This window comes from Centrocercus urophasianus, unplaced genomic scaffold (assembly GCF_019232065.1).
Source record: "Centrocercus urophasianus isolate 14NV4802_14NV808 unplaced genomic scaffold, USGS_Curo_1.0 seq_34, whole genome shotgun sequence".
Lineage (NCBI taxonomy): Eukaryota > Metazoa > Chordata > Aves > Galliformes > Phasianidae > Centrocercus > Centrocercus urophasianus.
In genome coordinates, this window is record NW_024884911.1 from 3036111 (window position 1) to 3063666 (window position 27556).

Sequence of the window (27556 nt, forward strand, 5' to 3'; positions counted from 1 at the left end):
GAGGAATCAGACCAAAAAGGAGAGCCTTACGGATCTGGCAGGTGCCGGTCGATGCCACAGTGGAGCAGGGGCAGCGGTGGCAGCTGTGGGTGCTCCTGTAGAAGCCACTCCTGCAGAGCTCGCAGTGCTTCCCCTCCGTGTTGTCCTGGCAGTGCAGGCAGGTGCCTGGGGAAAGAGCACAGCAGCCAGTTGGCAGCAGAACTGGAGCAGAGCATTTGGAGCATGAACCCACGTGGTGTGCTTGCAATTAGCAGAGCTCACAGGTGATTCAGGATGCCCTCCAGCCAAAATACAATCCTGGGACTTGCCTTGGACTCTTATGACCTTTAGACAGTGTTCCACACACTCAGATAATGTGAAAAAATAGGTAGCCCCAACAAAGGTGCCCGTAACTCAAAGTCAAGGCAGGTAAACACATGCTATCAATATTAAATATTCCCCAACAGAAGGGGTTTGGAGCAGTATCTGTGACAGCAAGCCAGTATGGCAATACTTAAACCCCCACTTTTGCAAGGGGATTTCCCTCCAGCTTATGCCTTTGTTCCTTTTTGTGTTCCCATACTACAGAGCTGATAAACAAGTGCCACTGCACTGCTGTGGGGGCCAAGAGCTACATCCCACCTGTGTGGATCCAGCTTCCCCCATTCCTAGCACAGGAGGAACATTTGTCAGGGGCACAAGCCAGCAGCAATCTGTGACCTTCCTGCGGGGACAGAGGAGACCTGCCTGGGGAAGCCCCTGAATCAGAAAACTGACAAGCTGTGTCTCATGAAGGCTGTGTCCTAATGGCCCTCTAAATTGCATTTTGATATTATTGTGAACAGGGAAAGAAAAATCAACCACAACCATCCATCAACAGGAACATCCTGTAATTCAGCAGGCTCCTCTTGGAGGTGGTGGTGACCTGAGGGATGCTTATTTGATTAAATCCCCTGCACAAGACTCTAAAAATGCATCAGCCTCCTTGCAACAACCCAAGCTAGCACTGCACATCCACTGCATTTCTGAGCACTGACAGGAGGTTCCCCAAGCTACGCCAGCAGCGCTGCTCCTATCGATGCTAACCACATCTAATATGCTGAACTGGTTTAATGCTGACTATTAACATAACCACAGCAGATCTTCTCATTAATTTTGAAGCAGTTTGGCTCCCATGCAAGCCCACCGCATGGCTCCTGCTTCTCTCCTTGCACAGCGATGACTTCGCAGCAGAGCATCCCAAGCCCAGCACCAAGGAGACAAAGCAAACCCTGGTTAGCTGCTGAATTGGGGAAGTGGCTGATTCACCCACAGCAGTGCTGACAGCACCCTGGTAAGCCAGGATGCTTGCTCGGCATCAGCTCCCACACACTGTTTGCTCTGCTCCCGGCTGCCTGCCAGACACGAGCTGGTGGCTTTTGTGGGAGAGGTGCAGAGTTAGAGGGGAAATCACCTCCTGCTTTCTGTTCCCACAGATGCAGCCCTCAATCAGCTGCTCTGCCAGGCTGCCCTGTGCAAAGCCACTGCTGGAAAGCCAGTATGCTCCATCAGCACCGAGGGTGCCTTGAACTGTGCTCTGCAGGCTTCAGTGGGGCATAAATCTGGGCTCACACCTGCGTGCTCTGTACAGCTGTGGTCATTTCAAGCCCAGTGTCTTTCCTGCCTGTGGAAATTACCAGCATTTATCTGCCCTGTGAAATGGCTGCACTTCCAATGAATCAGCAGGTTGCTCAGCCGTGCACAGCGATCGAGTATCAATGTTGGAAAGCCTTAATAATTAATAGCTCTTCCCACCCTGATAACACCCTGGGGACGGCTCAGGGCTGGCTGTACCCCAGCTGGATACAACTGAAGCCGCACAGCCCCAGCACCGTGCATGAGGGTCACAGCGGAGGAAGCGAGGCCAGGTGGGGACTTCTGGCTGCCCAATTTCCAGCCCAGTAATTCTAAATATTCCTCCTGGGCAGAGCTGAGCTGAGACAGGCTGTGAGGAGCCGGCAGGGGGAGCCCAAAGGACAGCATTAGTGCGGAAAAAAGCCTTGAAAATTTGACAAAGACTGCACACAGTTGATGTGAAGCTGGGGAGGTCACACAAAGTGCAGTCTCTAGTGCAGGCTGAGAGCACTGTGTTACTTGTTAGACGTCGGAGCTCATTTTTATCGACTGTTCTCTGTTCTGGTTTTGTTGGGTTCCCCCATCTCCGGCAGCAAATAAAGCAGATGGAGGAAAAGGGAGGGAAAAAAAAAAAAAGGATTTTTGTCAAATCAACAATAGCTCATTAACTGAAATGAGGACTTTTCTTTGCAGAGCTGCAGAGGCCAGGGCTGTCAACTGGGGTTTGAATCGAGAGAGGGGGATCATCGTGGGAGAAGAAGGTAGAGCAGATTATCTCACTCCTTCACAAAACCCACACAGCCAGCTCCAAATCAGCATCAGAGCTGAAGTGTGCACAGCTTTCATATCCTGCAATATCAAGAGGACGTAAAATCATGCTTGAAGTTCAGAGTAGGAATGAATGAATTCAATTCCGAGGAGTGCAGACCCTGAACGTGCCCACGGAAGCAGGAGGAGGGCAGGAGCAGGTGCCAAAACTGCCCCAGATCACCACATTGATAAGCCCTGCCTCTCTGTCAGCTATTTAAAAAAGGGCAGCATTTCTGAAATGACTGCTCCTTGACAAGCTCCTGGACGAATATTACAGAATCACATTGCAATCTGGAAGATCTGATGAGAATGTGAATGTTACAGGGTGAATGCTGTTGCTACGTGGGGACTGTGCTGTCTGCACAGAGCTGCTCCTCCAGGAGCTCTCCCTGCAGCGGGGAGGAGAAACAGCTCAGCCTCCCCCTGCCCTCCCATACACCACCCAAGCACAGGTGCCTCAACACTTGCACCCCATCAGCACCCATATGCACAAGAGACAGCAAAGGGACGATCAAGAAAAACAAACGAGGCAAATTCACAAGAAGTAGGCAATAGTAATTAGACGTGGCCAGTTTTTTTCCCAGCGCTAATTACATAATCTGTGGCAATACCAGTCACCTTACATCACTGCCAGCACAGTGTATGTTTCCAGGTAAACAACACTGAAACAAAAGCTCCTTAAGAGCCCGCGTTGTGTGTTAGTGCAGAACAATGGAGCACTGATTTCCGATAGAGACTGCAGGATAAAGGCTCTGCACTGCAGCCTGGAGCAAATAACCCAGCCTTTATCGGCTTCATTGGGAACAGGACTCCCTCCAGCCCTGCCCTGCGTCTTAATTTCAGCCTCACGGTGATGATCCTGAGCACTCAAAGCACAAAGATGGAGATCAGTAGGGTGAGTGAAAACGGGAAAGGAGACAAAGAGGCAAAGCTTGCAGGCGCGGTGCTCAGCAGGGGAAGGCAGAGTTACCTGTTAGGCGGTCGCAGGTGTTGGAGTGGTTGTTGCACTGGCACGGCTCACAGGTGCTGTTGGCTCTGTAATACCCATCACTGCACCGGTCACACTTCAGGTCTGTCACGCCGACTTTGCACCGGCACTTCCCATCGCTGCATGGAGAGGAGCAAGCAGTGAAATCATAAGATCACAAAAAGAGACCTTTAAAGGCCATCGGGTCCGACTCCTTCCAATGAACAGGGGTGCTCAGGTTGGTCCCCTGCAGGAGAAGGGATCAGTGCAAGCACCACAACTCACAGAGCACCCCTGGGCAGCACGGGATGCAGCTCCTTCTCACCACCCCTTCCTTCCCCAGCATTTAGCAGTGCCTGCATCCCATTGTTCTCCCTCACTCCTCCTGGGGAAGCCGAGCACCGCGCTATTTGCTTCTGAAAGCCCCCAGAAAAATCCGTTGATTCCAACTAATCGAGGCTCCAAACAGCTCGATGTGTTGCTTTTAATTAAAACACATTGTGATGTTCTGGGAAGACGTTGCTTCTGTTAGAAATGAACATGATTTTGTATTTCTGTTCTTCGCTCGCTTGCTAAAGGAAAAGGAAGCACTCCAAGGCACACCAAAATACAGCAGTCAGCCCGGGAGGCTGCACAATTAAACACTTGCAGAATACAAAATTTCAGGCGTATTTAATGGACAGATTACAAGCAGGCAGAAGCAACGTGATGTTTCCTGGCTCTTCAGACCATTATCCAGAATTGGAGCGGGCAGATGCGGAATTCAAAGGGATGATGCTGTGAAGCAGCTCCGACTGTTTGACTTTTAAAAAGCTTTTCACAAGACCTGACATTAATCCAAACGTTGTCACAGTGTTTACAACGAGAGCAAACAGAAAGCAGCTTGTTTTTATTTGCTTCTGGCCACCGCTGGGCAGATATTCCTGTAAGAGGGCAGGGGATGGGCAGAGCCAAGCAGGGAAAAACAACAGCATGGGGATTTCCCAGAGTGCAGAGTCCCACGTTATTGCCCCTTGTCCCATCCATGATCATGCCTGTATTTACTGACATCCTCCTGCACCTTTCCTCAGACTCCCACGTTTTTAAAGGTTCATTTCCCCACCGACTCCACTCAATGGAGCATTTTGGGGCAACGTCCCTTGATTTTACTTGTGAGCTTAAAAATAACAGGAAAGAAAGGTATTTTTATTTTAAAAGGTTTTGGAAAGTTTAATTTTAATGGCTCTCAAGCAGACCTTTTCTCAACATGTTACATATGGCACAGAGCCAGGTTCTGCATGTGCAAGAATTAAATCACTCAGCAAATATAAAGCTTTCCCTGTGGTCATTGCTTCCACAGAATAAAGCCCCCTTACAACACTCCTTTTCATAGCCCCAGCCCAGTAAGGGCTGTCAGACACTTTTTAAAGCAAAGGTCAATGATATAAATGCGTCGAAACCACAAAAAAAGTCCTGTTAACAGACTGAGTGCGCCCATAAAAATCCAGCAACTTGAAAGAAAAGGGCCACAGTTTAATACTCGCACAGTGAGAACGGAGCTGCATTTTGAGCCAACGCCAGGAATTTCATTTTTGGGGGATGTGGGGGAAAGGAGGGGGAAGGGAGGAAACATTTTGATGCAGCGACATCAATTGCTCAACTCCATTTCGGAGATTAACTCCACCAAAGCCAGCCAGCTTGTCGCTCTCGACAAACAAGTGATGCGGGGATGGGATGGGACAGAACCAGGCCCCAAATCCCAGCATCTCAGTCAGCTTTAACCCTGTCTGGGAGTGCCCTGGGAGCAGGGCACAAAGTCCCACCTCTGTAGCATCTTGTGCTCGGCCTGATGCTGCAGAGCCTCACAGGTAACTCCCAGCCAGGACTTACAGCCAGGGATGCAAACACAGACACAAAGAGCTGTGTCCAAACCCCTCACTGCTCAGCACAGGAACTTGAGGCCTCCTTGCATGGAAAATAAGGAAAGCACAAAAATATCTGTGGTCCAAGAGAAATTGCAGCGTGCAGCTGTGATGGGAGCTGTGCTCCTGTACAGAGACCCCTAAAGAGAAGGGACAGATAGACACAAGACGGATGGGCACACGAGCAGCACAGCCTTAGGGCTGTTGGGAGGCACGCTGTGCATGGTTTAATGGTGTAACAGAAAACCCTTAGCAAACTCCAATAGTTTATTTTCTTCTTTCTTTTCTTTCCCAAGGAGAAGAGAAGGGAAAAATTCATACTGAACATTTTCCCAGCTGCCAGAAAAACACGGATGCCCAGCTGCCATCAGGAGCCCCAGGGCCAACCAATGTGCCCCAGCCCCAACCTTTTGTGCTTTCATTTTAAAATTTTCTCTTCATATACAATGCTGGTGAGACTCTGGAGCAGGGTAAGAAGGAGGGCACACCTACGGGCATCAGCACAGGGCACAACGTGTGGGTTTCCCATCTCCCTGCTTGCACACCTGGAACAGGAAAAGCCCCCTTGGGTTTCACCTCCCCTCTCCCCCTGGAAGCCCCAACGCTTTCGTGGAAGCGATGCCCAGCTCTGAGCCGCCTTTGTGGCAGGCAGAAGAAGTGGGGCTTTATGGCACAGAACATTGGGCCTTTGTGCACCACATTCCTCGCGCTGTGCCGGGGGAGGGCGCCTGGTTAGAGGGCAGCCCTCGATGGAGAGGGACCCTGAAAGGCCGCTCTGTGAGTGTCAAAGGGCCACCTTGTCCAGCCCTGCCACCGCATCCCCCCGCCGGGGACACCCCGCATCCCACCCTGGGAAAGCTGGGGATCTCCACCCCAGCACTGCCTCAGTGCTCAGAGGGAGCTGAGTGGGGAGAGCACAGTGCCATTGGATACCAATGCTGCCCTACAGAGTGCAGAACTCAAATGGGCTCAGAACGGGATCCAGCCATGGGGAATGGGCTGCTGCCCATGGTTCTGCACAGTGCAGCCCCTTCGTGCCCCAAATCCTCAATGCAGGGAGAGGGAAGGCACAGGGCAGCCTGAAAACCACAGTGCAGCCATAAGGACCCCAACAGCCATGCTGGTATCTTTGCGAGGGCAGGCAATGCTCATCAGAGCAGCAAGCCTGCAACACAGGAACAGCAAAGCCTGTTGGAAAATCAACCAAATAACAGGATTTCTGAGCAGCCCAAATTACTGTAGGGGAGATTATGACAACCTGCCGCTCACTGTTGTGTCCATTCACTCAGTCCTTTCCCTCTTCTTTCTGCACCCCAATACAGATGGGTGCAGGGACAACATCCACCTGCTTGCAGAGGAGAACCAATCAGCTGTAAAGCACAGGAGCCAGTAATAGAAGAGATACATGGATAATTAAAGCACACACACACACACAAATCTGCTCTGCCAGGGTATTCTTCTACATTTATGACGTCCACATGTAACAATTTCCGCTATGAAAATGATCTCTTCTTGGCAGAAGGATGCTGACGAGGCATTGCCTGGAGATAATGAGCCACTGCTTGTGCTCGGCTGATCCACAAAGGGAGCACAGTGTTTCAGATATGAAATAGGGAAAAGATGGCTTTTTGGAGACGTTGTTTTGGAAGCCGTTGAGGAGTTGGGCTCCCAGTGTGGCTTACTGGGCTGCTGGGATACAATGGGATGGCAATACAGACCCCACCCTAAAAAATGACACTTCTAAGTGAATGACACTGATGACAGAAAACCAGCATTTTCTGCATGCAGAATGAGAACTCCACCACCTTCCCCCCAACAACCCTCTGAGCTGGGATGGGTGGAGACCCTGGGAACAAGGCCGGGGAAGCTCCACAAATGGCTTTCCACAGATCTGCCTTTTCTAACAAACCCCACATTTCCACCCCACATGGCCTCACACCTCAAGATGCCCAACCTGGTTCCAGCTCCTGCCCTGCCCTACTGCCTCCCAGCAAAACTAATGCTCCATGTTCACATTTCCCCATGGCCTCACTGCATCCTTCCCCTCCCAAAGAGCTCTGCAAGCCCAGCTCCCCCAGAACCCCCAGGCCTTAGCCAAAGACCTTCACAAAGGGCACTCTCTGGAGCTGCTGCTCCTACCCTCATCGCAGTGCTTCTGTAAATCCATCCAGGTCAGGATCCCACCCAGCCCCTCCAACCAGAGCCCAGCACATAGAGGGCATGCAGGGGGAGGCTGCTCCCTTTCCAGCCTCACCACATCCCTGCTCCAGGGCACAGCCATGTACAAATGCTCTCAGGGATGCTCTGCTTTAATTCTTTTTAATGCAAACACAAAGCATCGGATCACAGAATCACAGAATCACAGATCACAGAATCACCCGGGTTGGAAGGGACCTCAAGGATCATGTAGTTCCAACCCCCCTGCCTAGCAGGGCCACCAAACACACACATTCAGATCAGGATCAGGATCCCCTCGAGGGGGGGCAAAACATCTCTGAATTAACACTCTGGCATTTATATGCATGCATTATCTTTTTTTTCTTTTCTTCTCAGAATGGAAGCAAGTGACAGCAGATCTTTGCTACATGCCTTACACCAGCCTGAGGCGTGAAGCATGGCTGCACCAAGACCAGAGCTGCCAGGCTGGCAGTGAGCAGAGCAGCATGCAGGCTGCAGCCCAGGGCATGAAGCAAACTGCAGCACATGGAGCTCGTGCTTTCCATTGCCCTTCTGCTTGTGGGGAAACTGAGGCACGGGCAGTGGGAGTGAATTATCAAACATTGCAAAGCCTCACTTTAACATATTCCTGTTTTCTTTTGGGACACACAACCACGCTGTCTTGTCCCCAAGGTCCCACCGTGCGCTTCCCTCCACCAGCAATTTCTCTGAACACAATGATAAGAGACAACTGCATAGAAAGGAGAAATGGGGAACAGAGCCCTGAGCTCTTGTGCAGGGCAGTGCTGTCTCACAGCATCTCTTCATGTCACATCCCAACGCGCAGAGTGTGACAACAGCCACACAGGGCCGCCTGTTCGTGTGCCACCAGGAAGAAAAGCCAGCAGGTGCTGTGTGCCATGCTGTGAATTCCCAGCAAGATGCAAACACCGCCGCACTGTGGGGCTCAGGGACGTGCAGGGCTGCGCGACATTGGCCGGGGAAAGACACAAAGTCCTTCGGCACCTCCTCTTTGTGGGCTGCTTCCTGCAGCCTGGAACCCTGCGTTACTCACTGAGTCAGACAGAGGACAGGTTTCCACAGGAAGGCTGTTTCACCATCCTCTGAGATAGCCTCTGCAGCAGGAGGAGGCTCTGACCGCTCCCATCCTGTGCTTTGGGCACGGTTCCCAGCAGGAGCATCACGCCCAGCAAGGCGCAGGATGGGCAGGCAGGCACAGCTCTGCTCTGCAGGTGCCCACCCAGTGGTGCCAGGGGATGTCAGCGCAGCCCTGCTGACAGCAGCACCCAGCCCTGCTGACTCACAGCCTCCAGAGGGGACTCCCAGACAGGGAACTAAAACTAAAAGCGACCTTTGATTAGCAGCTGCGGAGCCCAGGCACGGCGACAGCATGTCAGGTCAATGTTCACTCCCCAGATCAATGACTTGCCTGAGGAAAAGGATTTTTATTTTTTATTTTTATTTGCAGTCTAGTTAATAAACAGCATTTTGGCTGGCCAGATGATGGCACACGGGTAGAGCATGCCTGGAAATGATACCAATAACGATCATACGGCGCTGCTTTCAAAGTCACTTTGGCAAAAGTCTGAGCAAGCTGACAGCAATGCATCACGTGTGTTCTGGAGGCCACATCCATGCTGCTGCTCTGCTCAGAACAGCAGGTGTTTTTTCTTAAACCAGGGTGCATGAATTAACCTGTGCAAGTTAACACTTGGCTGCTGCTTTAATTAGTTCTAATAGTAATAATAGCAGTAAGTCATAAACAGCTGGCAGTATTTTTAATGTCAACAAAGCAGGAGCCAGCTGTTGGTGTGCCTGGTCCCGAGCAGGGTGGAAAACTCCACACCCCCCAACAGCCACCCTTTCAATAAGAAGGTCACTCCAGCCAAGTGCAAAACTGCATTTAGGTTTTGATTTTTTACTCGTGTACGCCACCAGAAAAGGGCCAATAATGCAGGGCTTGGGCGCTTGGAAAAGAAATAAGGCACAACATTCTTACAGGCAGCATGTCCCTGCAGGACACTGCGGTTCTGACTCAGCACCAGCCTTGGCAGCAGAGTGCAGGTGTTGAGCACAGAGGGCGCCCGGACCAAACCCCAAAAGGCAACAAGAGCAATGCCAGCACAGCAGAACGCCCAGCAGAGGAGCACATTTGTTATCAGCAATTCAGGAGCATCTGCAGCAGCTCTCAGGTTAAATGAGGCTGGGTTAAAGCCCAGGCAGGGAAAGAGCCACAGGGCGGATGAGGGCAGACCCTGGTGCCACACCTGCCCCTGCCACCACCGATAACCTCCAATTAGCACCAGCCAACATGACCCACCTACAGGCATTGGGCTGGAACGAGATGATCTTTGAGATCCCCAAGACATTCCACGACTCTATGATTCACACCTGCTCTGCATCTCAAACCCCCCCCTGCCCACCCATCATCCCCACCTGGGGTCGTTTGGTTACTCACTCATCGCAGCTGGGTCCGAGGGCACCAGTGGGGCTGCAGGCACAGGGCAGGCAGTGCTGCTGGCTGTGGTCGGGGTGGAAGCCATGGGCGCAGTGCTCGCAGTGCAGCCCCGCATAGCCTGGCAGACAGGTGCAGCGTCCCGGAGCGTCGTGGCACCCACTGCTTCCCACAGCACTGCAGTTGCATGGCTCTCCTGCAAGAGGGAAAGAGAGGCTGAAAGGGGTGTGTGGAGGGCACAGGGATTGGGTCATAGCCATATTATAGGTGCTTAAATATACATGCACACATATATAATCATGTTTGTCGTTGTCTGGTTACGTGGTTGGTCAGGAGCTGAGCAACACGAGGTGATATCGGGGTAAAATAATAGTGCTGGTGGTCCTGGGCAAGCTGCTCCGGGTAGACCAGGTGAAGCAGAACACCTCCAGGGATCCCTCCCTGCCTCGGCCAGTCTCTGAAAACCATTAGCAGGTGATGAACCCATTAACTGTAAGATCCAGTCTCTAGTTTACTGGTGGGATTGGCCTTACAACAAAGAATCTTCAACACACCTACATGGTGCACCGGGTAGGACCACTGCTCATGGAGAGAGGATACAAAATCCTCCAAAAGCTGACCAGATTTGAGCTCTGTGCATTTGGGGCTAAGCACCCTCCTTTTTTCCATTGCAGGTCCCAACTGCAGCAGCCCAAGCCCCCTGCAAATCTGCGCTCCATGCCAGGAGCACAGAAAAAGCTTTAGCCAAGGGGTGATGGAGCTTGGCAGTAGAGACCCGCTTGCTTTGCCCATGACATGATGGCCATTACCAGCTGTCCATGAGCTTTATGGACCCACACACGTGCTTTGGAGACCCACAAGTCCTCCTGGCACCCACATATGTGCTCCAGGGATGCTCATCCTTCACAAAGCTATGAGACCAAGCACCAAGCAGTCAGTGTTTTAAGAGAGGAACAAACCTGAATCAGCAGTGCCTTCCCAGTCCCCACACACTTTATTTCTTGTAATATTTCCAAGTACCTAACACAGCAAAGAGAACAACCTCCCCAGCAATTTGTTTCTGCCATGAGGTTTATCTCCGCTTCTTCGCTGCAAAGTATTTGGTGCCTTAATAATTTACAGTCTTTTACTGCCAAGTGTGAATTATAAACAAGGATTATTTTCAGAAAGAGCACATCAGGGCTTTACGCAAGCGCTGCTGTTTGTTATTCCCTGAGGAAAGCCACATTTGGGGCACCTTGCAGAGAAGAGAGGACAGGCCCCCAGCACACGAAAACATGACTTCAACCAGGCTCCAAACACCCCACGAAGACCCAAGGATGCTGCTCAATGTCAGCACTAGGATCTAAGGTTATTTAACACTTACACTGCGTGCTTGTGCCCCAGTGAACCACGGGTGCTTGTTAAATACCTCACCAGGCTTTGGCTGCTTGTCTGCTTTCTCTCAACACACATACATCTCAAAAAGATGAGTTATTTGGCTCTGCCACTCCACCCGGGAAGTCATCCCATGGAAGTCACTTGGTGCCTATGCACCTGTGAAGCTGATGCCAGCAAGTTAAGACAAACACCCCAAAACCCACAGGACTCCAGAACTCACTTCACACAAGAGCCCAAATCTCAGCTCAATTAACCCAGTGGAACCCCATCCATGTGGGTATTGAGCTTTTGCCAGAGCGAGGCATGAAAACATGCACTGAGCCAACGCAGCACCTGCACTGGAGTCTGTCAAAAACACATCAAAATACCTCTCAAAGCTCAATCCGTGCTGTAGCCGACAGGGCTGAAGGAGGGGATCAACCTGGTTTTGTGGTCATGATGTACAACAGGACAGGAGCCAAAAGGGAGGTAAGAGCTGGGGCTGGGCCACCCCCAGGCACTGCGATCCCAAACTGCCTGGCTGCACCAGTCGGCTGCAGGCTGAGCTCAGCAGTGGTGTCAGCTGCAGATCATGTAGATCATGCCATTTTCCTTCCATGGGCCGAGGCTCCCTCAGGCTTTGGGAGCTGTATGCTCTCCAACACACACAATCGTCTGGATGCCTTTTTTTCTTTTTTTTTTCCCCTCCTTTTCTCTCACAGGTCTTTGCTCATCAAAACTGCACAAAGTCAGGTCCAAACCCAGGGGCAGCTCAGCTCCAGCAGCCGAGCTCAACAGCAATGCAAACAGCACTGGCTCCACATTCCCCATAGAACAAGCAATGCTGCAAGAATCCAAACTAACACAGGCAAAAGGAGCTCTGTGTTTGCAGGCTGGAGGGAGTGCTGAACCCGAGAAATAATTGCCCCTGGCTGCAAGGCACAGCACCACAGGGGCAGCACAGCTCCCCAGGGGCAGTCGCCCCATGTGGCCTTCCTCCCTCGAGCACCCAGGAGGACTTTTGGGAACAGAGAAGCATCACACATTGTACCCCAAGGACAAAAGTCCACTCTGCTGCACTCGGCTGACGGATTCCAATCGTGCCCTCAATGCCCTTTGGTGGGAAGCAGAGGAGCAGCAGACAGCAGCGTCAAAACCCGGCGGCGAGCGCAGCGTCAGGGTTTGACATGATGATGTACCAGACTATGAAAACCCCAGGCTTAATTCAGACAACACTTTGGTGTCCTGACGGTTGCCGGGTTGGAGAAAGCAAATGCAATCTGCAGGCAGAAAGGGAACATGGTAACACAGCCTCAGCCTTAGAGGTGTGGGAATACATCACAGAAAGTGGGGATGGGAGAAAAAGATAAGGGAGCCCTGCCCTGGCTCCTGGCTGGACTCTGGGTACTCAGAGCCTTTATTCTGTTCTGTGAAGCAGACACATTGCTTTTGAAGATAACCTTCACAAACACCTTACCAAGAGCTTCTGCCTAATGAGACAGGTCACAGGAAGCTGGGCTGGAGGTACCAGGTTTGGCTGCACATTGCCTTCAGCAGCAGGCACAGCAAAGCCCCAGGGCCACAGCTCTGCTCTGAGCTCCTCACCGTGCTCTGCACCTCGCTGCCTCTGTTTCCCCACGCACAGCTCCATTCTCCATTTCTAAAGCATCACAGTTTCCTTCCCTTCCTTCCTTTCTTCTCAAAGCACTCAGCTCTCAATGATAAGAACAGCCACCTTCGCTCATGAAGGTGCTGGCAGGCTCTAATTAACGAGCAGCCCGGTGACACCGTGAGATCCCTGAATAGAGGCACTAAAAAAGCGTGCACCCTTCCCACGTGCTGCTACTCCTCCAGCTGAAAAAAGGAAACATCGCTCCCTCCGTGAGCTGCGTTTCAACCTTCACCATTCACTGCCAGATCCACAGAGGCAGCTGGAGGAACGGAGCAGGTTCCCAACACGCTGCAGCAACAGGCACGCTGCTCACAGTGCAGAAGACCCAGATTTAAAGTGCAATTACAGCCAGCAGCAAGCCTGAATTGAGTAATTATTATGCAAAAGTCATAGGTTGCCAATAAAGCAGAGAAGAGTTACTCCTGGATTTTCAGCCTACTGGATGCACACAGTCGCTGCAGGATTACTGAAAGTTCTGCTCAGCAGCACCGACACAATGAGGAACCTGCTGGGATCCGTGCACGCACTGATGGACCCAACACATCCCCAGCCATGCCCTGAGGCACAGAACACAGTGCGGAGCCCCAGGGCTGCTTTTAGTGAGCATTTCTAATGCGTGCACAGCACAGCCCCCAGCAGCTGTCCTGAAGGGCTCATTGCAGTGCAAAAAATGTTTTCTGAATCATATTTTTTTTGCATCCTATTGGACCTGCCGTGTTTTTGGTCCCTGCACGTGCTTTAAGCATGACTCCTTCTTCCAACTGAGGCACTTAATGAGTAAATAATTTAAAAGCCACTGAAATATTCACAAAACAGCAAAAGAAGAAATCGCTGTGAGACACGTCAAGATGCCTGTATAAGACCTATATTTGCTGGGGACATCCTTAAACACCTTAAATCCTGAACAAAGTCCCCTACTCATTGGGAACCAACACACAAAATTTCTTCGTAACTCTGCAAGCCTCATGGATTCTATCCATTGCCCAGCCCAAGAACTTCCCCATGGAGACAGCCATTATCTGTCCCCAGGACTGCTTTGATCTCCCAGGTGTTACTGCAGCACTGACTGCACCTCTGCGTGCTGCAGTGTGCTCACTGCACACAATAACAGCTCGCCCTGGGAAGGCTCAGTGATGCTCTTCATTCAGCACAGGCTTCTCCCTACATTTCATCCCCAAGTGCAAGCTCTGCCTGCCCTCCCTTTCTCCCTTATTTTTGAGTCCAACCACAGTTCCACACAGCACCACCCAAACCCTATGGCTAAGAGTGATGTCCCAACACTCCTACAGCTGTGGCATCTGGGCTGTGCCCATCACCCTCTAAAACACAGCCTTTCCCAACCCCAGCTTGGCAGTCCCCTGACGCAGCTCCTCACCACGAATTCTAGCATGCTGCCAGCACAGAGCAGCACTGCTCATGTTAATGCTGTTAAGAGCTTTACGGGAATCACTTGTGTTGTTCCATAAAAGGATTGCGTGGGTCAGTAGGGGAGAAAAGACAAGGATTTCTCAATGCTTATACGCCGCTTGTAATATCGTTAAAAGATTAAACGTGTTTGTTGAGGAAAATTAAATCAGATTAAATCCATCTCTTATCACTTGGAAAGAAACACAACGCCAAGGTGCCAGCTCTGGGTCGCCAACAGCACGGAGGCAGCTGGGGTAAAGCCAAGACAGTCACTGCTCAGCTGCTCCTGGGCTTCCAAGGGCTGCATGTGGCTCCTGGTCATCCCCATCCCCTATCTGAGCACAACAAGAAGCAGCAGGCCTGAAACAAACTCAAAGATGTGGAAGATGAGTTGTTTTTATTCCTCTCCTGCACCTGCAGTCAAACATCCAGGCGTTTGGTTTCCCAGCAGTTGGTGAAAGCTCCTCCATTGCAGCGCAGGCACGAAGCAATTTGTTGTTCTGCTGTCCTTTTTGATGCTGAACAAGCCAGCAACCTGCACAGCAAGCTTTGAACCAGCTCCTTCCTGAGCAACATGTGTCAAAGCAGCCAGACACACAGGTGTGCGACTGAAGCATCAAACCCTGCAGACAGGCACAAGATCAGCTAACAAACAGGTTGCACGACCCATCAGCCCTGCTAGGACAAAAAGCCCTGGGCGGCTGGGATCCCCCCACCACGGGGAGCAATTTGCACCTAACGCTGAGTTTCCACAGACAGAGAAATCTTCTGGGTCTCTTGCACAGTATTTGAAAGTTGTTTTCATATAAAGAATGTGGTCCTAAAATGCTTATGATACAAGAAGCTGAAGTAACATCAAACAGAACAAAAGAATGTTTAGCGATTGCAATCCCCGCCGTTAATAAAAACCAGACTTGATCCTTTTAATCAATTTAGAAATAGTTTCACTGCCGTTTTCCTTTACTTGGTTATATTTTCACACTAATATTTTCACAAATGCCTGCAACCATATAAATATTCTGCCTTGCTGTTTATTTTATTTTATTTTTTTTACCACCCAGAGTGCAACGCAGCCCAACTGGGAGGTTGGAGGCAAACAAGACGAGACGTAACTTTGGCACACACCTGCCAAAACAGCCTGGCAAGCTCAATGCCACCAGGCTCGCTCCCTTTGGACTGCAGGAACCTCGGTCATTTTGTCAGCAAACCCCTTCAGATGGGGGATGAAGGCACCTCACACAGGCCAGGGTTGCAGATTTATGAGCACGCTTCAATTTTGGTATCAATCTGCTCCGTCCTCGTGGAGAGAGGGATTAAGAAAAGCTGCATGAATAATACAGACTACAATCAGCTGCTGAAGTCTCTGTGTGCTCAGATCCCTGCAAAAAGTAATTAAATTCACAAACTTTGCTCAGCGCTGTGGGGAATTGAAGCTAATGAACGGGCGCATTAATTTATAGCGGAGTTTTAATGCTGCTAACCTTGGGCAGGAGCCATCCTTCCCAGCACCTGCACAGGATATGAGCTCTGCTGCATGCACCAGCAGCAAGAACCCTGGTTAGGAGCAGGTACGAGACTGCTGCCTCCTTTCCCAGTCTTTAAGGGCCAGGGCTCAGTTCCTTCCCTGGTTTTCAAAGCTAGATGTTTTTCAGATGTTATTCTACAGCAAGCATCATAACCATCTGAAGGTTGGTTATGATCCCGCAGCTCTGCATCTTACTGCTGTGCATCTTTCGGGGGATGCTGCAGCAATGCAAGTCCATCCCTCTGCCAAAGGGAACAACAACAAGCTGCCACACCGGGACAACTGGAGCCAAAAGGGGCAAAACCAACTGATGAACCATGAACCAAATGTTGAGGACTGGGGCAGAAGTGTCACCGAGGACACATAGCGCAGCTCCCAGTCACACGGATGGCAATATTCAGCCCAGCACCTGGCATGCTGCCCCGACATCGCACCCAAATTCGCTGACTGCTGACACAGCATGAAATGCCTGGCGCTGCCCAAAGCCCTGCGGAAGCTTTGTTATCTCAGAGCTTCACCCTCGAGCCTTCTCCTGGAGTTAATTTGTTGTCAATGATTTGGACGCTGTCGATGCGTGGTGCAAAGCACTCGTGTTCTCAGCTGAGGTTCCCAAGGGCTCTCCCTAATTAAAAGCATCTCATCAAGCTCCCATCTATCAGCTGCCCACCGAGGACGGCAGATGCAGCCACCAGCCCCACATAAAGCACTCAGGTCTCCTGTGCAGCCCAGATCTCCAGCAAAGGGCAGAGGTGACATCCTTGATCACCATGGCTGATCTGCCACCCACTGCCCTTGCAGTGCACAGCCCAGTGCATGGCTTGAAGGGTGCTAAGGCAATATCCCATGGCAGGAGAGTTGTGTGACATTGTGCCAAGAAATAAGGCAACACAAAGTATTTATCCTGACTTGAAATAACAAACAAGACCTTCCTTGCAATGGATTGCAAGAAGCCAATAGATACCTTAAATCCACGGTAAGTAAGGATGGCATCACCAGAGACCTGCGAGCTCCATGTCTCCATCACTGGGATAGGGGGAAAAGGAAGGTGGCCCTGTTGTTCTTAGAATCATAGAATTGTTTGAACCAGAAGGGGCTCTTAAAAGTCATCTGGTCCAACTCCCTGCAGTGCACAGGGACACCCACAGCTCCATCAGTGCTCACAGCCCCATCCCCTGACTTCGGGCATCTGCGGGGATGGGGCACCACCACCTCTCTGGGCAATCCGTGCCACTGCCTCACTGCCTTTATCACAGAGAACTTTTTCCTTATATCCAGTCTAAGACTCCAGTCCCTGGGGAAGCTCTGTGTGCCAACGGCTCCTCACTAGCGAGGTGCTAATGAAGAGGGCCTTGCCTTTCCTCTCTCCAAAAGCCCTTCTGCACTCATGCAGCACCACTGCAGCTCCCCGCTGCATGCTGCTGTGGCCCCAATGCAGGAAAGCTCCCACCATTCAACCGAGGGCATAAAAGCACCAACAAGTTAAACACACATGATATCAAAGGCAGCCTCCAAACACCCATAGGCACTTTGCCCTGCTTGTGAGGGACCCCCCTGCTCACCTACACGAGCTGCTTTTTGCCGGCACATTTCCCTTGACCCGACTAAAACCAAACCATGCTGCTGCAAGGTGTGCAGCACTCGAGAGCCCTTTACCCTCCAGAAGAGCTGCTATCAGCAGATGCTGCAGATTTTCCTCTTCCAAGTCACAAGCACTGCCCAGCCTGGGCAGGGCCTGCACAGCTTCCTCGCCCCACACCAAGCCCAACATTGGGGCCCAGGAGCTCCATGGCACCCGAGAGCTGCCCTGGCTCCTCACAGGGCCCTCTAGATGGGAAGGGACAGACCAGGCCCAGCCTGCTGTAAGAAAGCACCTCACTCAGCACAGAAACAGTCTCTACAGCTGTAATGCATCTCCTTGAGCACCATCAGCTCTCCTCTCTCGTTTCAAACAGTCACTCTTATGCCGGGAGAAAATACAGAGCAACAGCACGGAGATGGCAGAAGCAACAGCGCGGACGTGCAATCAATACAGAATTCAATATGAAAATGCACAGACTCGCTTTGGAGGGCTGCAGGCTATTCTGCATTTAAGCCTGTGGAGAAAATCTGGAATGCAAACTTCCCTCAGCATCTCCAGCAGGTGGCCAGGGCAGCTCCTTTCAAGCTTCAGTTCCTCCTCTGGAGCAGCAAAGGGACAGATCCTCTAACAAAGGCTTCTTTTATCCCTAATGTTAATAAACACTTACTGAAAGTGTTAATGAAGAGGCGCTTTGCAGAGCCTGAGGGAAGACCCCCCCCCCCCCCCCCCAACACACCCCATCCCTCTCAGCTCATTGCAGTTTCAGCTCACAGATCAGGTGAAGCCACAACAGTACAGGATTCATTTGCCATATAATTTTCTTCTTCCCCCCCCAACTCTAAGTAAACAAATGCAAAGTTCTACTAATTACAGCAAAATAGCAAAGAATCATAGAGCCACAGATTGACTTAGGGTGGAGGGGACCTTAAAGATCACCTAGTAGTTCCAACTGCCCTGCCATGATATTCTCCATTCCTTTCATTCAATTCAACACCTCCGCAGAGGAGAGGAGAAGAAAACCTTCCAGCAGCCCAAAGCCTGGGAGTTCTGGTTCTCAAGAGCTTGGTTCCAAGTTTAATGAAGCTATTGTGTCTCATTGCTCAATGAGTGGAATTACCACAGCAGAAACTCTACCGGGAAAGAAGGATAGCACAAGGCATGAGTAATCACAACTGGTTTCAGGCAGGTTTTGCCATTTGGATCTGGTTTCAAGACTATGACGACACAACGCTATAGGCAAATTTGGATTTACCACGATTCCTGCCAGGTGAGAAGTTGCAAGCTGTGAAGTGCTGCAAGCATGGGGAGCTCTGAACAGCACAAGGAAAATGCCCTCCCAGGAGGGAAGAGAGGATGCTTCCTGCTGGCCAGGTTTTATGGCTTCATTCCCGTAGTTTATAACATGGGCCTCATCCTGGCCCTGCAGTGTTTTGTGTGGGACTCAGTGCTATGCTTGCTTCTCACTCTCATCCCATTCTGGAGTTCCCTTTGCTTTCAGCCAGCACCAGCAGAACTGGATTGTGGACACTGTAATGAGACAAAACCTGCTGGCAAACGCTAAGAGGAGAAGCCAAACTTTTGAAAAGGGAACTGAGCTGGGCAGGACATTTCAGGGAAATAATGCAGAGAGGGGAAGGTGGGGACCAACAGCTGAAGGCCAACATTACCTTCTGGGTACCAGCACCCCAAGGCCCCCAGAGGAAGGGGGGGATGTCTGGGAGCACCTGAGCTCTCCTCTATGACTTCCCTCCAGCTGCAGTGTTGGCACAAGGCCGGAGCACAAACCCAGCATGCTGAGGGCTGAGCCTGCTGCTCCCCCGAGCCCTGCAGCAGATGGATGACCTCAAGCAGGGCTGCAGATTGGCTTTTAATTTCTCTCTTTAGTCAGTGTGCTGTCAGCAACACTGACGGACACGAGGTTCATCCAGCCGTGGCTTCTGCTTGTGTTTACTTAGCTCACCTTCAAAATGAAAACGGTTCCATCAAACAAACAAGTTCAGCAACTGCAAACAAAGATCGTGTCAGAGCCTAAGCCAAGGCTCAAGCCTTCACAATAAACACCATGGCATCCACAGTGTCATACGTGGAGTGGTGAAGTGCCCACCTGAGCACTGACAAGAAACCAGAGTACATCACGCAGGAGCCTTGCCCAACAGAAGAGCCAAATCCTGTTCAAAAAGGCCTAAGCAAAACACCTGTGCAGTGCTGCAGAGCACCCAGCAGCACCATGAGATGCACTGTGTTCCTGCATTGCCTGAGGAATCATCCACAGAGCAAGGCACTAGATCCTGATTTGGATTAACAAAGGTGAGCCTGAGCCCAACTCAAAGAGATGCTCAAACCACAGGGCTTCAACTGCAGCCAAGGCTCGGCTACGAGAGGTTTGTTGTTTTTCTCTCCCAGCTGTTCCCCAGTTTTTGAGGGTTTTATAATGTTCCTGGAATAAATTGAATAAAACAAAAATCAATAGAGACTCTAGTTTGGCATAGCCAGTGGTGCACTCTCTAATACATGTGATGCTAGAAACTGTGTAGATGCTGGTGAGAGGGACCAGCTCCATGAGAAGGAACATGCTGCTCCCTTAAGCACCCAGTGCTGGACACAAGCTTGGGTTTGATGCTAAGAGGGATCACATAAGGGGATTGATGGTAAGGAGAAGAGAGAAAATCATCGATTCCACCATTTACAAGGTTCAGTTCAGCATCTACATCTGTTCTGGACCACTCTCAGTGGGTTTGCAGCTCACAGAGGCTGACAACCACTGCTGCAGGTGCCCAGCATTGCACCTGGGTACTGGAGGTCTCTGTGTGGTGGAACACTGCTCTCCATCCCACCCAAAGCCTGCCCAGTTTGGCTGTGCATCCAGCAGCCACACACGCTCCTTAAGAGACTTAAGGAGCCATCTCTCCTTAAGCCATCTCTCATTTATTTTCTACTTCCAGTGGGTTAGACTTGCACAAAGGCCACCCCTGAAGAGAAACAACCAAGACACACGAGGAATGGAAGGGAAGACCCAAGCACAGGACATCAGCAATAACTCACGTCAGCAGGCACGCTGCTGACAGCTTACAGTAAGCTTCCAGGAAGAAAAAAAAAAACACAAACCAACACAGAAAAAAACGCTCCGAGTGAAATAGTTAAGCCCAGACAAATGTTTGTCATTCATTATCTGGAGTCGAGCTTGGATTTCTCAACAACACAGCTGAGCCAAAGCAAGTGCGTTAATAATAAAAGACATTTTCCAGGGAGCTCCACGTTGGGCGTGCAGCCTGCCCTTGAAGGGAGAAACGCTGGAGGCAGGTGGAGGCTGTTTGCTTTTCTCCAAGAACAGGTATTTAGCTCCCTGCGTCACAGCGCTTATCGCCAACCGGAGCCACCAGTGCTGCTCCCTGGGCATGCAGCCATGGGGACATCATGCAAGGCACTGAGGGACCCGAGTCCTGCCCCGAAACTGGGACAGAGCACTGACACACACACACACACACACACCTCGGTTATAGCTTCATTATAAATAAGAATAATTTAATAATACCTTAACGCAGCTGCTTGCAGGGAGATGAAGGTGGCCGTGGTCACCATCAAGGTCTCTAGCGCTCAAACACAAGGCAAATCCTTCCCCAAGCTCCAAAGGGGGCTGGGGATGATGCTCAGCCCAGGAGGGAAGGCAGAGCAGAACGGGGCTGCTGCAAGCTGCTGGGGCAGCCACAGACAAAAGGCATCTGATGCACTCACACCAAGGGAGCAAACACCCAGCCCAGACATGATCCAGAGTGCTCCAGCTTCTCTTCCACAGCACCATAGAATATCCTGAGCTGGAAGTGCTGAACAACCTTGGCAAGCCCTGCATCTGCTCAAGGCAAAGACAAGCAGGGATCCCCCTACTCCATCACTTATGCATCCCATGAGCCAGTTTGTAGGAATCTTACCCCCAAACCCTGCCCGCCTTCCCAGCACTCGCTGCAATGCATCCCTTCCCAAAATAAATGGCTCCCTGCAGCAGTCAGGTTGGTGCGTCTCTGATCTGGGGCAAGGGAGGAACACCAGAAAACTTAAAAAAATAAAGATAAAAATCTATAATATTTTCTTTGCTCCCAGTGACAAAAGGCATGAATTACAGCGGACAGAAAAATGGCTTTTCTATCCCACAGGAAGTCCTGGCCTTACTAAAAAGTATATATCTGCTTTGGAAGAGAGGGCAGGAGGAAAACAAATCACTGAAAGGTTTTCATGAAGCTGTGAAGAATTTGGGGGGAACAAAATGTCAAACAAACAGCTTTCAGTGGAAAAATCCTCTGAACAAAAAAAGGATCTTTTCCGGAAAGATAGATATTCTGCTGATCTTGACAAAAAGCTCTGAGGGGAAAAAAAAAAGAAAAGAACACACACACCTCCTTTTGAAGGCTTTCAACTTATACTGCTTTGCATCTTTGTGCTTTTCAAGAAAGAACCCTTGCAGCACCTTCCTTGCACACAGTGTGCCCAGAAAAGGGCTCTGGGGACGGCCCTGCCTTGCCATGGAAGTGAGCAGGTGTCAGCAAGGCTGGAAAATAAACAGAAAGCAGCCTTTCCCCTCTGCTTTACCCCCAGGGAAAGGAAGCGCCGATCCTCTGGCTCGCTGATGGACCTCTTGCAGCCATCCTGACTCCCAGCCCACAGGACGGATGCGGGCAGGGTGAGCTCAGCCATAGGACGCAGCACTGGATGTGGTGGCATTCCCAGGGTGATCCCATCCCCACGCAGACCACATCTCACCCTGCAGAGGAGGAAGCTGCAGGTCAGGCAGCAATTAAAGTCATTCTCTTAATACCGAGCAGCACCAACCAACCTGTGACGGGTGACACAAAACACGCATTGCACCCACTCCATTCTGGCTGGTTTCAACCCCATTTAGGTGCCACAGTACCAGGAAAGAGGAAGCATCACCTCCAAGGCCACAGTCCTCCCTGAATATCCCCCAAACACGGCCACAGATCCACAGCAGTGCCACCAAGGAAGCTCTGAAATGGTGCTAAAACAGAAGCGCTCCACGTGCTGAAGCAGAGCGGCGCTTGGGGAAAGCAGTGAGAGCTGGAGAACCACTGGGGGGCAAAAAAAAAAAAAAGCAACAAAACAAACAGTCCATTTCAATATCCTTTTCATAAGCAGTTGAAATGAACCCAGGAACACATCAGAGAATTATCATTTAGCACAGATCAAACAGCAGAACTCGCGCATTAAAAATACATGCGGCATTAATCAGCTACGCAGAGTTATGTGCCATCATTTCCATAAATAATACGGGATCAAAGCAGCCCAAGCAGCACTATCAGTTAATATAGGCAGCCAGTCAGTCAAAATACAGTAAAGCTGCCTGAAAAGTGCAGCAGGGTAATTTGCCAGGAATAAAGCAGATCCATCTGAGAAGTGGCACGACCAGTTAAACGGGTGAGGGCTTCCCGAAGCCTTAATTACACAGTGATGCCACAGAGCCAAAGCAAGGCAATAAAGGGTTAATGCAGCCCCAAAATGAAACTAAAGGAGAAAAAAAAAATAAATCAAACTTGGGGGATGTTGATGTGAATCTGCCTGGAGGTGAACACCCAAGCAGCAGAAGGAGCACCGACCCAACCAGGAGCACCCCAGTGATGCTCCTGGTGGTGATGGCCACAGCAGAGACGCAGGGTCAGGACATGGGGTTCCCTCAACCGAGGGGACAGACCCCACCACAGAGCAGGGTTTGAAGTGCAGGCATCCATCACTGCGTGCAGAATGGCCGTGTCATTAAGTCTTTTGCTGAAAGGCTGCAGAGCCATTTAGCCGGCTGGTTTTTAAAGCAGGCGTGCGGAGCAGCGCAAGCTATAAATAGCAGGGATGCTTGCCTTGTAATGTTTCTGCTGGCTTATTTATAAGGACGTGGGGCGAGTGAATTAAAAATGGTAAAAAGAGCAGCTCGGGCTTCTCCCTGGTTTCAAGGCTGGTCTGCAGTAAGAAGAAAACCTCAGGGGGGGTTTGCTTTTTTTCCTTATCCAGGCAAAGAGCGAACACCCGCCCTTCCCACTGAGGCTCTGAACCGGTTACATTTACAAGGCAAATTTTAATTCATACAGCAGGTGCTCAGCAAATCCTCCTTCAAGCAGCAGAAGACCACACTGAGACTTAGCAGGAATCCGTGCAGCTCTGACACCTGCTTGGAAACAGGACTCATGCAGGCGAGGCAAGAAGAGGCCCCAAATCCATCCTTTTTCCATGGGTGAGTGCTCCAAAGCCTGCTCCGATAGTGATGCTCTGCACGTGACCTGAGCATCCCTTGGGATCTGGAGCCCTCGTGCACAGACAGGGACAAGCAGCAGTGCTGACTCTGCTCTCACTATAGGACCTGGACCAGCATCACCAGCCACCAACCTGCAGGGGGATGGGGGCAGAGGTGTCCCTATGAGTCCCCATGCATCCCCAAGAGCAGGCAGGAGGCCTGATCAGCACTGATGGAAAATTTCCTATTGAATAAAGAAAAAACATTCCGCCCTAACAGAGGGATTTATTCTTCATCCAGAATGCCTTGTTCAAAACGCTTCCAGATTGACAGGTTTAACCAAACTGAGACCCTTCCATACAAGCCCTGCTGACTCTGTGAGTGTTTTCCTCCAGCAGCCTTCCTCCAGAGCCCACGCTGGGGATGGAGCAGACGGACATTGCCCACAGGGCAGCACCACGGTGCAGGGCCCTTGAGCTTCATGGGAACACAGCCAGAAGCAATGCAATAACCAGCACGCAGCCACATTATTTCAGTCTGACCCAACTGAAAGTCAAATTAAATGGAGGGGGGGGAAGAAAAAAAGCAAATAATTTCCTGCAAAGCACAAACCTTGGGTTGCAGGCAGTTTAACGAGTCTGCAGGTGGGGTTCTGCTGGGGTGGTACAAGGCCACAAGAGCTCCCAAGGCTGGGCAGATGGCGAGGCTGCAATCCTCCCCCCAGGCTGTACACCATGTTAACATCCTACCAACCACCCAGCACAGTTCCAGCCCTGGCCCCACCTGCCCTCTACACAAGGCAGCCCCACAGAGCCCAGCGCCTGCAGTCCTCAAAAAGAGCTCAGGTCCTCGCTGCAGCCTCATTGAGAAGCCTCAGCTGCAGACTGAGTGCTGCATCCCGGCTTCAGCATCCCGGCAGTTTGGGGTTTATTTTAAGCACTTGTCGGAGGTACAGCAGAAGGAGTTGTCCTGGCCAGATGGCTGCGGGAGAAATCCCTGCTCCGCTCCCAGAACAGGCACAGCTTCAGCCCCAGTGCCAGCAGATGCCTCACACAGCCCATCTCTGCTCTCGGGAGCACCAGGAGCTGCAGCAGCACTCCCTGCCAGCCCGCTGGCATCGGCTGCAAATATTAGAAGCAGCATGATGACTTATCCTGGGTATTTATAGAGCAAAACACTCCGAAATCTCTCCCCTGACTTCAGCAGGCTGGCGTGCCTCCGTTCCTCAGGGACAGGTCCTTCTGTGCTCCTCTGCCCGCAGCTCCTTGGGATGGCCCCTGGATGCCCCCAGCACGAGCCTGTCATCATGGTAAGCAGCTCACTGCAGCACAGCCCCACTCTTCCATCTCATGCTCAGTGTTTCCCACCTGGCAGCTCAGCAGTGCAGTGTTTGTCCCAAAGGAAAAAAAGGCAAACCCTCGCACTGCACAGGGAAGCTAATAAGTGACACTTTGGGTACTCCATAGGTCTTCCCAAAGCATCCCGATTTCTATATGCACTGCTAAGCCCAAAAATGTCAAAAATCTTGAGTCAGGACCATTGGCAGCATCTGATTCAAGAGTGACTCAGGCACAACAGCATGGAGGCAGGAGGAAGGCAAGTGAGCCACAGGCAACATCCCTGCATTGTAAGCTCAGGATAAAACCTCACAATGTATTCTTCAATTGAAGTTAGGCTCTGCCCTGGCTGCTCCCCTACTCAACCCGAGTAACGTAAGCATCCTCCTTACCACGAGCCTTCACGTCTGTAACTTGATTTTCACGTCCTTAATTAAAATTAAAATGTGCCATCCAGAAGCCGAGCTGTCCCAGTAACTGAGCCACATCCAAACCTCAAACCAGGGAGCTCCTGTCCCACTGGGATCCGGGAGCTGCAGCCTCCTACAGAGCACAGCCCTAGTGCAGCAGCAATGGGCCTGCCTGTTGATGGCCTTGGAGCCTGAAGCAAAGCCCTTTCCCCTACAAAATCACCATTGGGACTGCAGAGGACCCCATAAGACCTCTTCTTGCACATAGGGTGCAGGGACCCCACGTGTGCAGCTAGCCCTAAAGCAAAGAAGCATACTTTGTGCTGGTGGCCATGCCCACCCATTTGGCCAGGTCACCCTATGCCACCTCTAACACCAGTTAGAGTGGTGCTCCGTGCCCAATCTAAGCCCATGGGCTGGAATCCCCCCATGCAATGCAGCTGCACCTTCCACATCTGTGCTGAGAGCATCCCAGCTGCGAACCGCAGCCAGCAAACCTCACCAGCACCCCAACTCATTGCACCCCAATGGGGTCCGAGACACCTGCACCCTTCCTTGCTCCAAGTGCTGCTTTCCCAGAGAGACCCTCATGCACAAAGCACCCTGCAGGAAGGAGCAGACAGAAGGGTTTTGTTCTCCATGCAAGAGCAGCCTAAACGGGGCTGTGCTGACTGCATGCACCCAGCCAAGAAATCCCTGCAGTGTGAAGCCACCCCAGCCCCGAGCACACGGGGAGCACAGGGTGCTGTGTGGATAAGGCAGGGCACGCTTCTAAGCCCATCTCCACAAACAGGAGGATTAACAATTTGCTTCCCTTCAAAAGAAAATCCGGGATTTTAACAGGATTGGAAAGAAAAATAAATACTGTGAAACTAGGAAAGGGAGAAGAAGAACAAACCAAGCAGAGGCTGAAGGGCTTCTGAAATCAAAATGAGAACAACACACTGAAGTCAGGATTTCAGTCTTGGTAGCGTTGAGAAGACTCACACACCAGTTCCTTATCAGGAATAATGCTATCAGCATTAAAGGAATTCCTTCTGATGCCTGTGAGAAGAGGCCCACTTGTTTCATATAATGAAGGATAGAAAGCATTAATTCCTTACTTTGGGCTGAAGAAGCAGCACTGATAGCACTGAAGCCAAGAAAACAGGCAATTGACCCCATGGATCCCATTGCCCTCACCAACCCTTCAGCTCCATGTGAGCTGGGAAACCCTCCAGCAGGTGCATCAGGCATGGCCAAGCCTAGGGAGCAGCCCCACATCACCAGGCCCCCGAAACAGCCCCGACACATCACAGCCCCCACTAAGACCAACAGCTAACGAACCACAACGAGCCCAATGAACTGACTCTTCAGAAAGGCATCGCGGGTGCACGTGTTCCCACTCCACACACACTAAAGGGTGGAGAGCAAGAGAAGATCAGTGTCTGCCACCACCAACCCCTGGGCACAGCACGAGCATCTCAGTGCCACCTCAGTGCCCATCCCCACAGAGCCATGCTGGCAGAGGAGCCGGCCCAAGGATAGGCAGAGCAGCGGGCAGGGAAGGCTGGCACGCTGCTGGGCTCCTGCCGGTCCCGCCTCAGACGTGGCAGCACCGCGGGATTTTGCTCTCAGGGACCCCAAACCCTCCTCCCGCTGCCAGCAGCTCCCCATCTCCACCCCTTCTATCTCCTGGAGAAAATAAAGACCCGAACCGCGATACAAAGAAGAGAATCACCGAGGGCCGCACTTGGGAGCAGCCGCAGCCGTAACGCCAGGAGCGCCGGTCGGTGCCGTCGTTCAGCCGCGGGGCTCCGCAGCAGCGCAGAGCGGTCGCTCCGCCACGGGCGGCTCTCAGCAAGCCCGGCAAGGAGCAAAAATTACCACCGTTACAGAAATAAAGCAAGCAAAGGAAGGAAGCAGCGCTCCGGCCCCGCTCCCCGCCCGCCGGGCACAAAGGAACCCCGGTACCTCGCGGCGCTCACCTGCGGGGCCCGCGGTCGCCGCCTCCTCTTCCTCCTCCTCCGCTTCCTCCCGGGGAGGCTCCGGGGGCGGCGGTGCGGGGCCGGGCCGGGCCGTGGGGCCGCGGGGCCGCGCGGTGGGTGCCGGGCTGCTGTCGGCGGGGCCGCCGCTGCCGCTGCCGGGCTCGGGG

At 51.6% G+C, this 27556-nt stretch overlaps 1 protein-coding gene across 1 annotated transcript in view; it reads right to left on the reverse strand.

Moving 5' to 3' along the window:
• Positions 1–27556, reverse strand: part of MEGF9 (multiple EGF like domains 9) — a 37516-nt gene that overhangs the window by 9560 nt on the left and 400 nt on the right. Inside the window, exons 2-5 of the mRNA XM_042831036.1 lie at positions 27390–27549; positions 9908–10100; positions 3374–3510; positions 31–165 (exon numbers count right to left, since the gene is read on the reverse strand). Coding sequence (XP_042686970.1) covers positions 31–165; positions 3374–3510; positions 9908–10100; positions 27390–27549 — 625 coding nt within the window. The remainder of the gene's footprint in view (positions 1–30; positions 166–3373; positions 3511–9907; positions 10101–27389; positions 27550–27556) is intronic.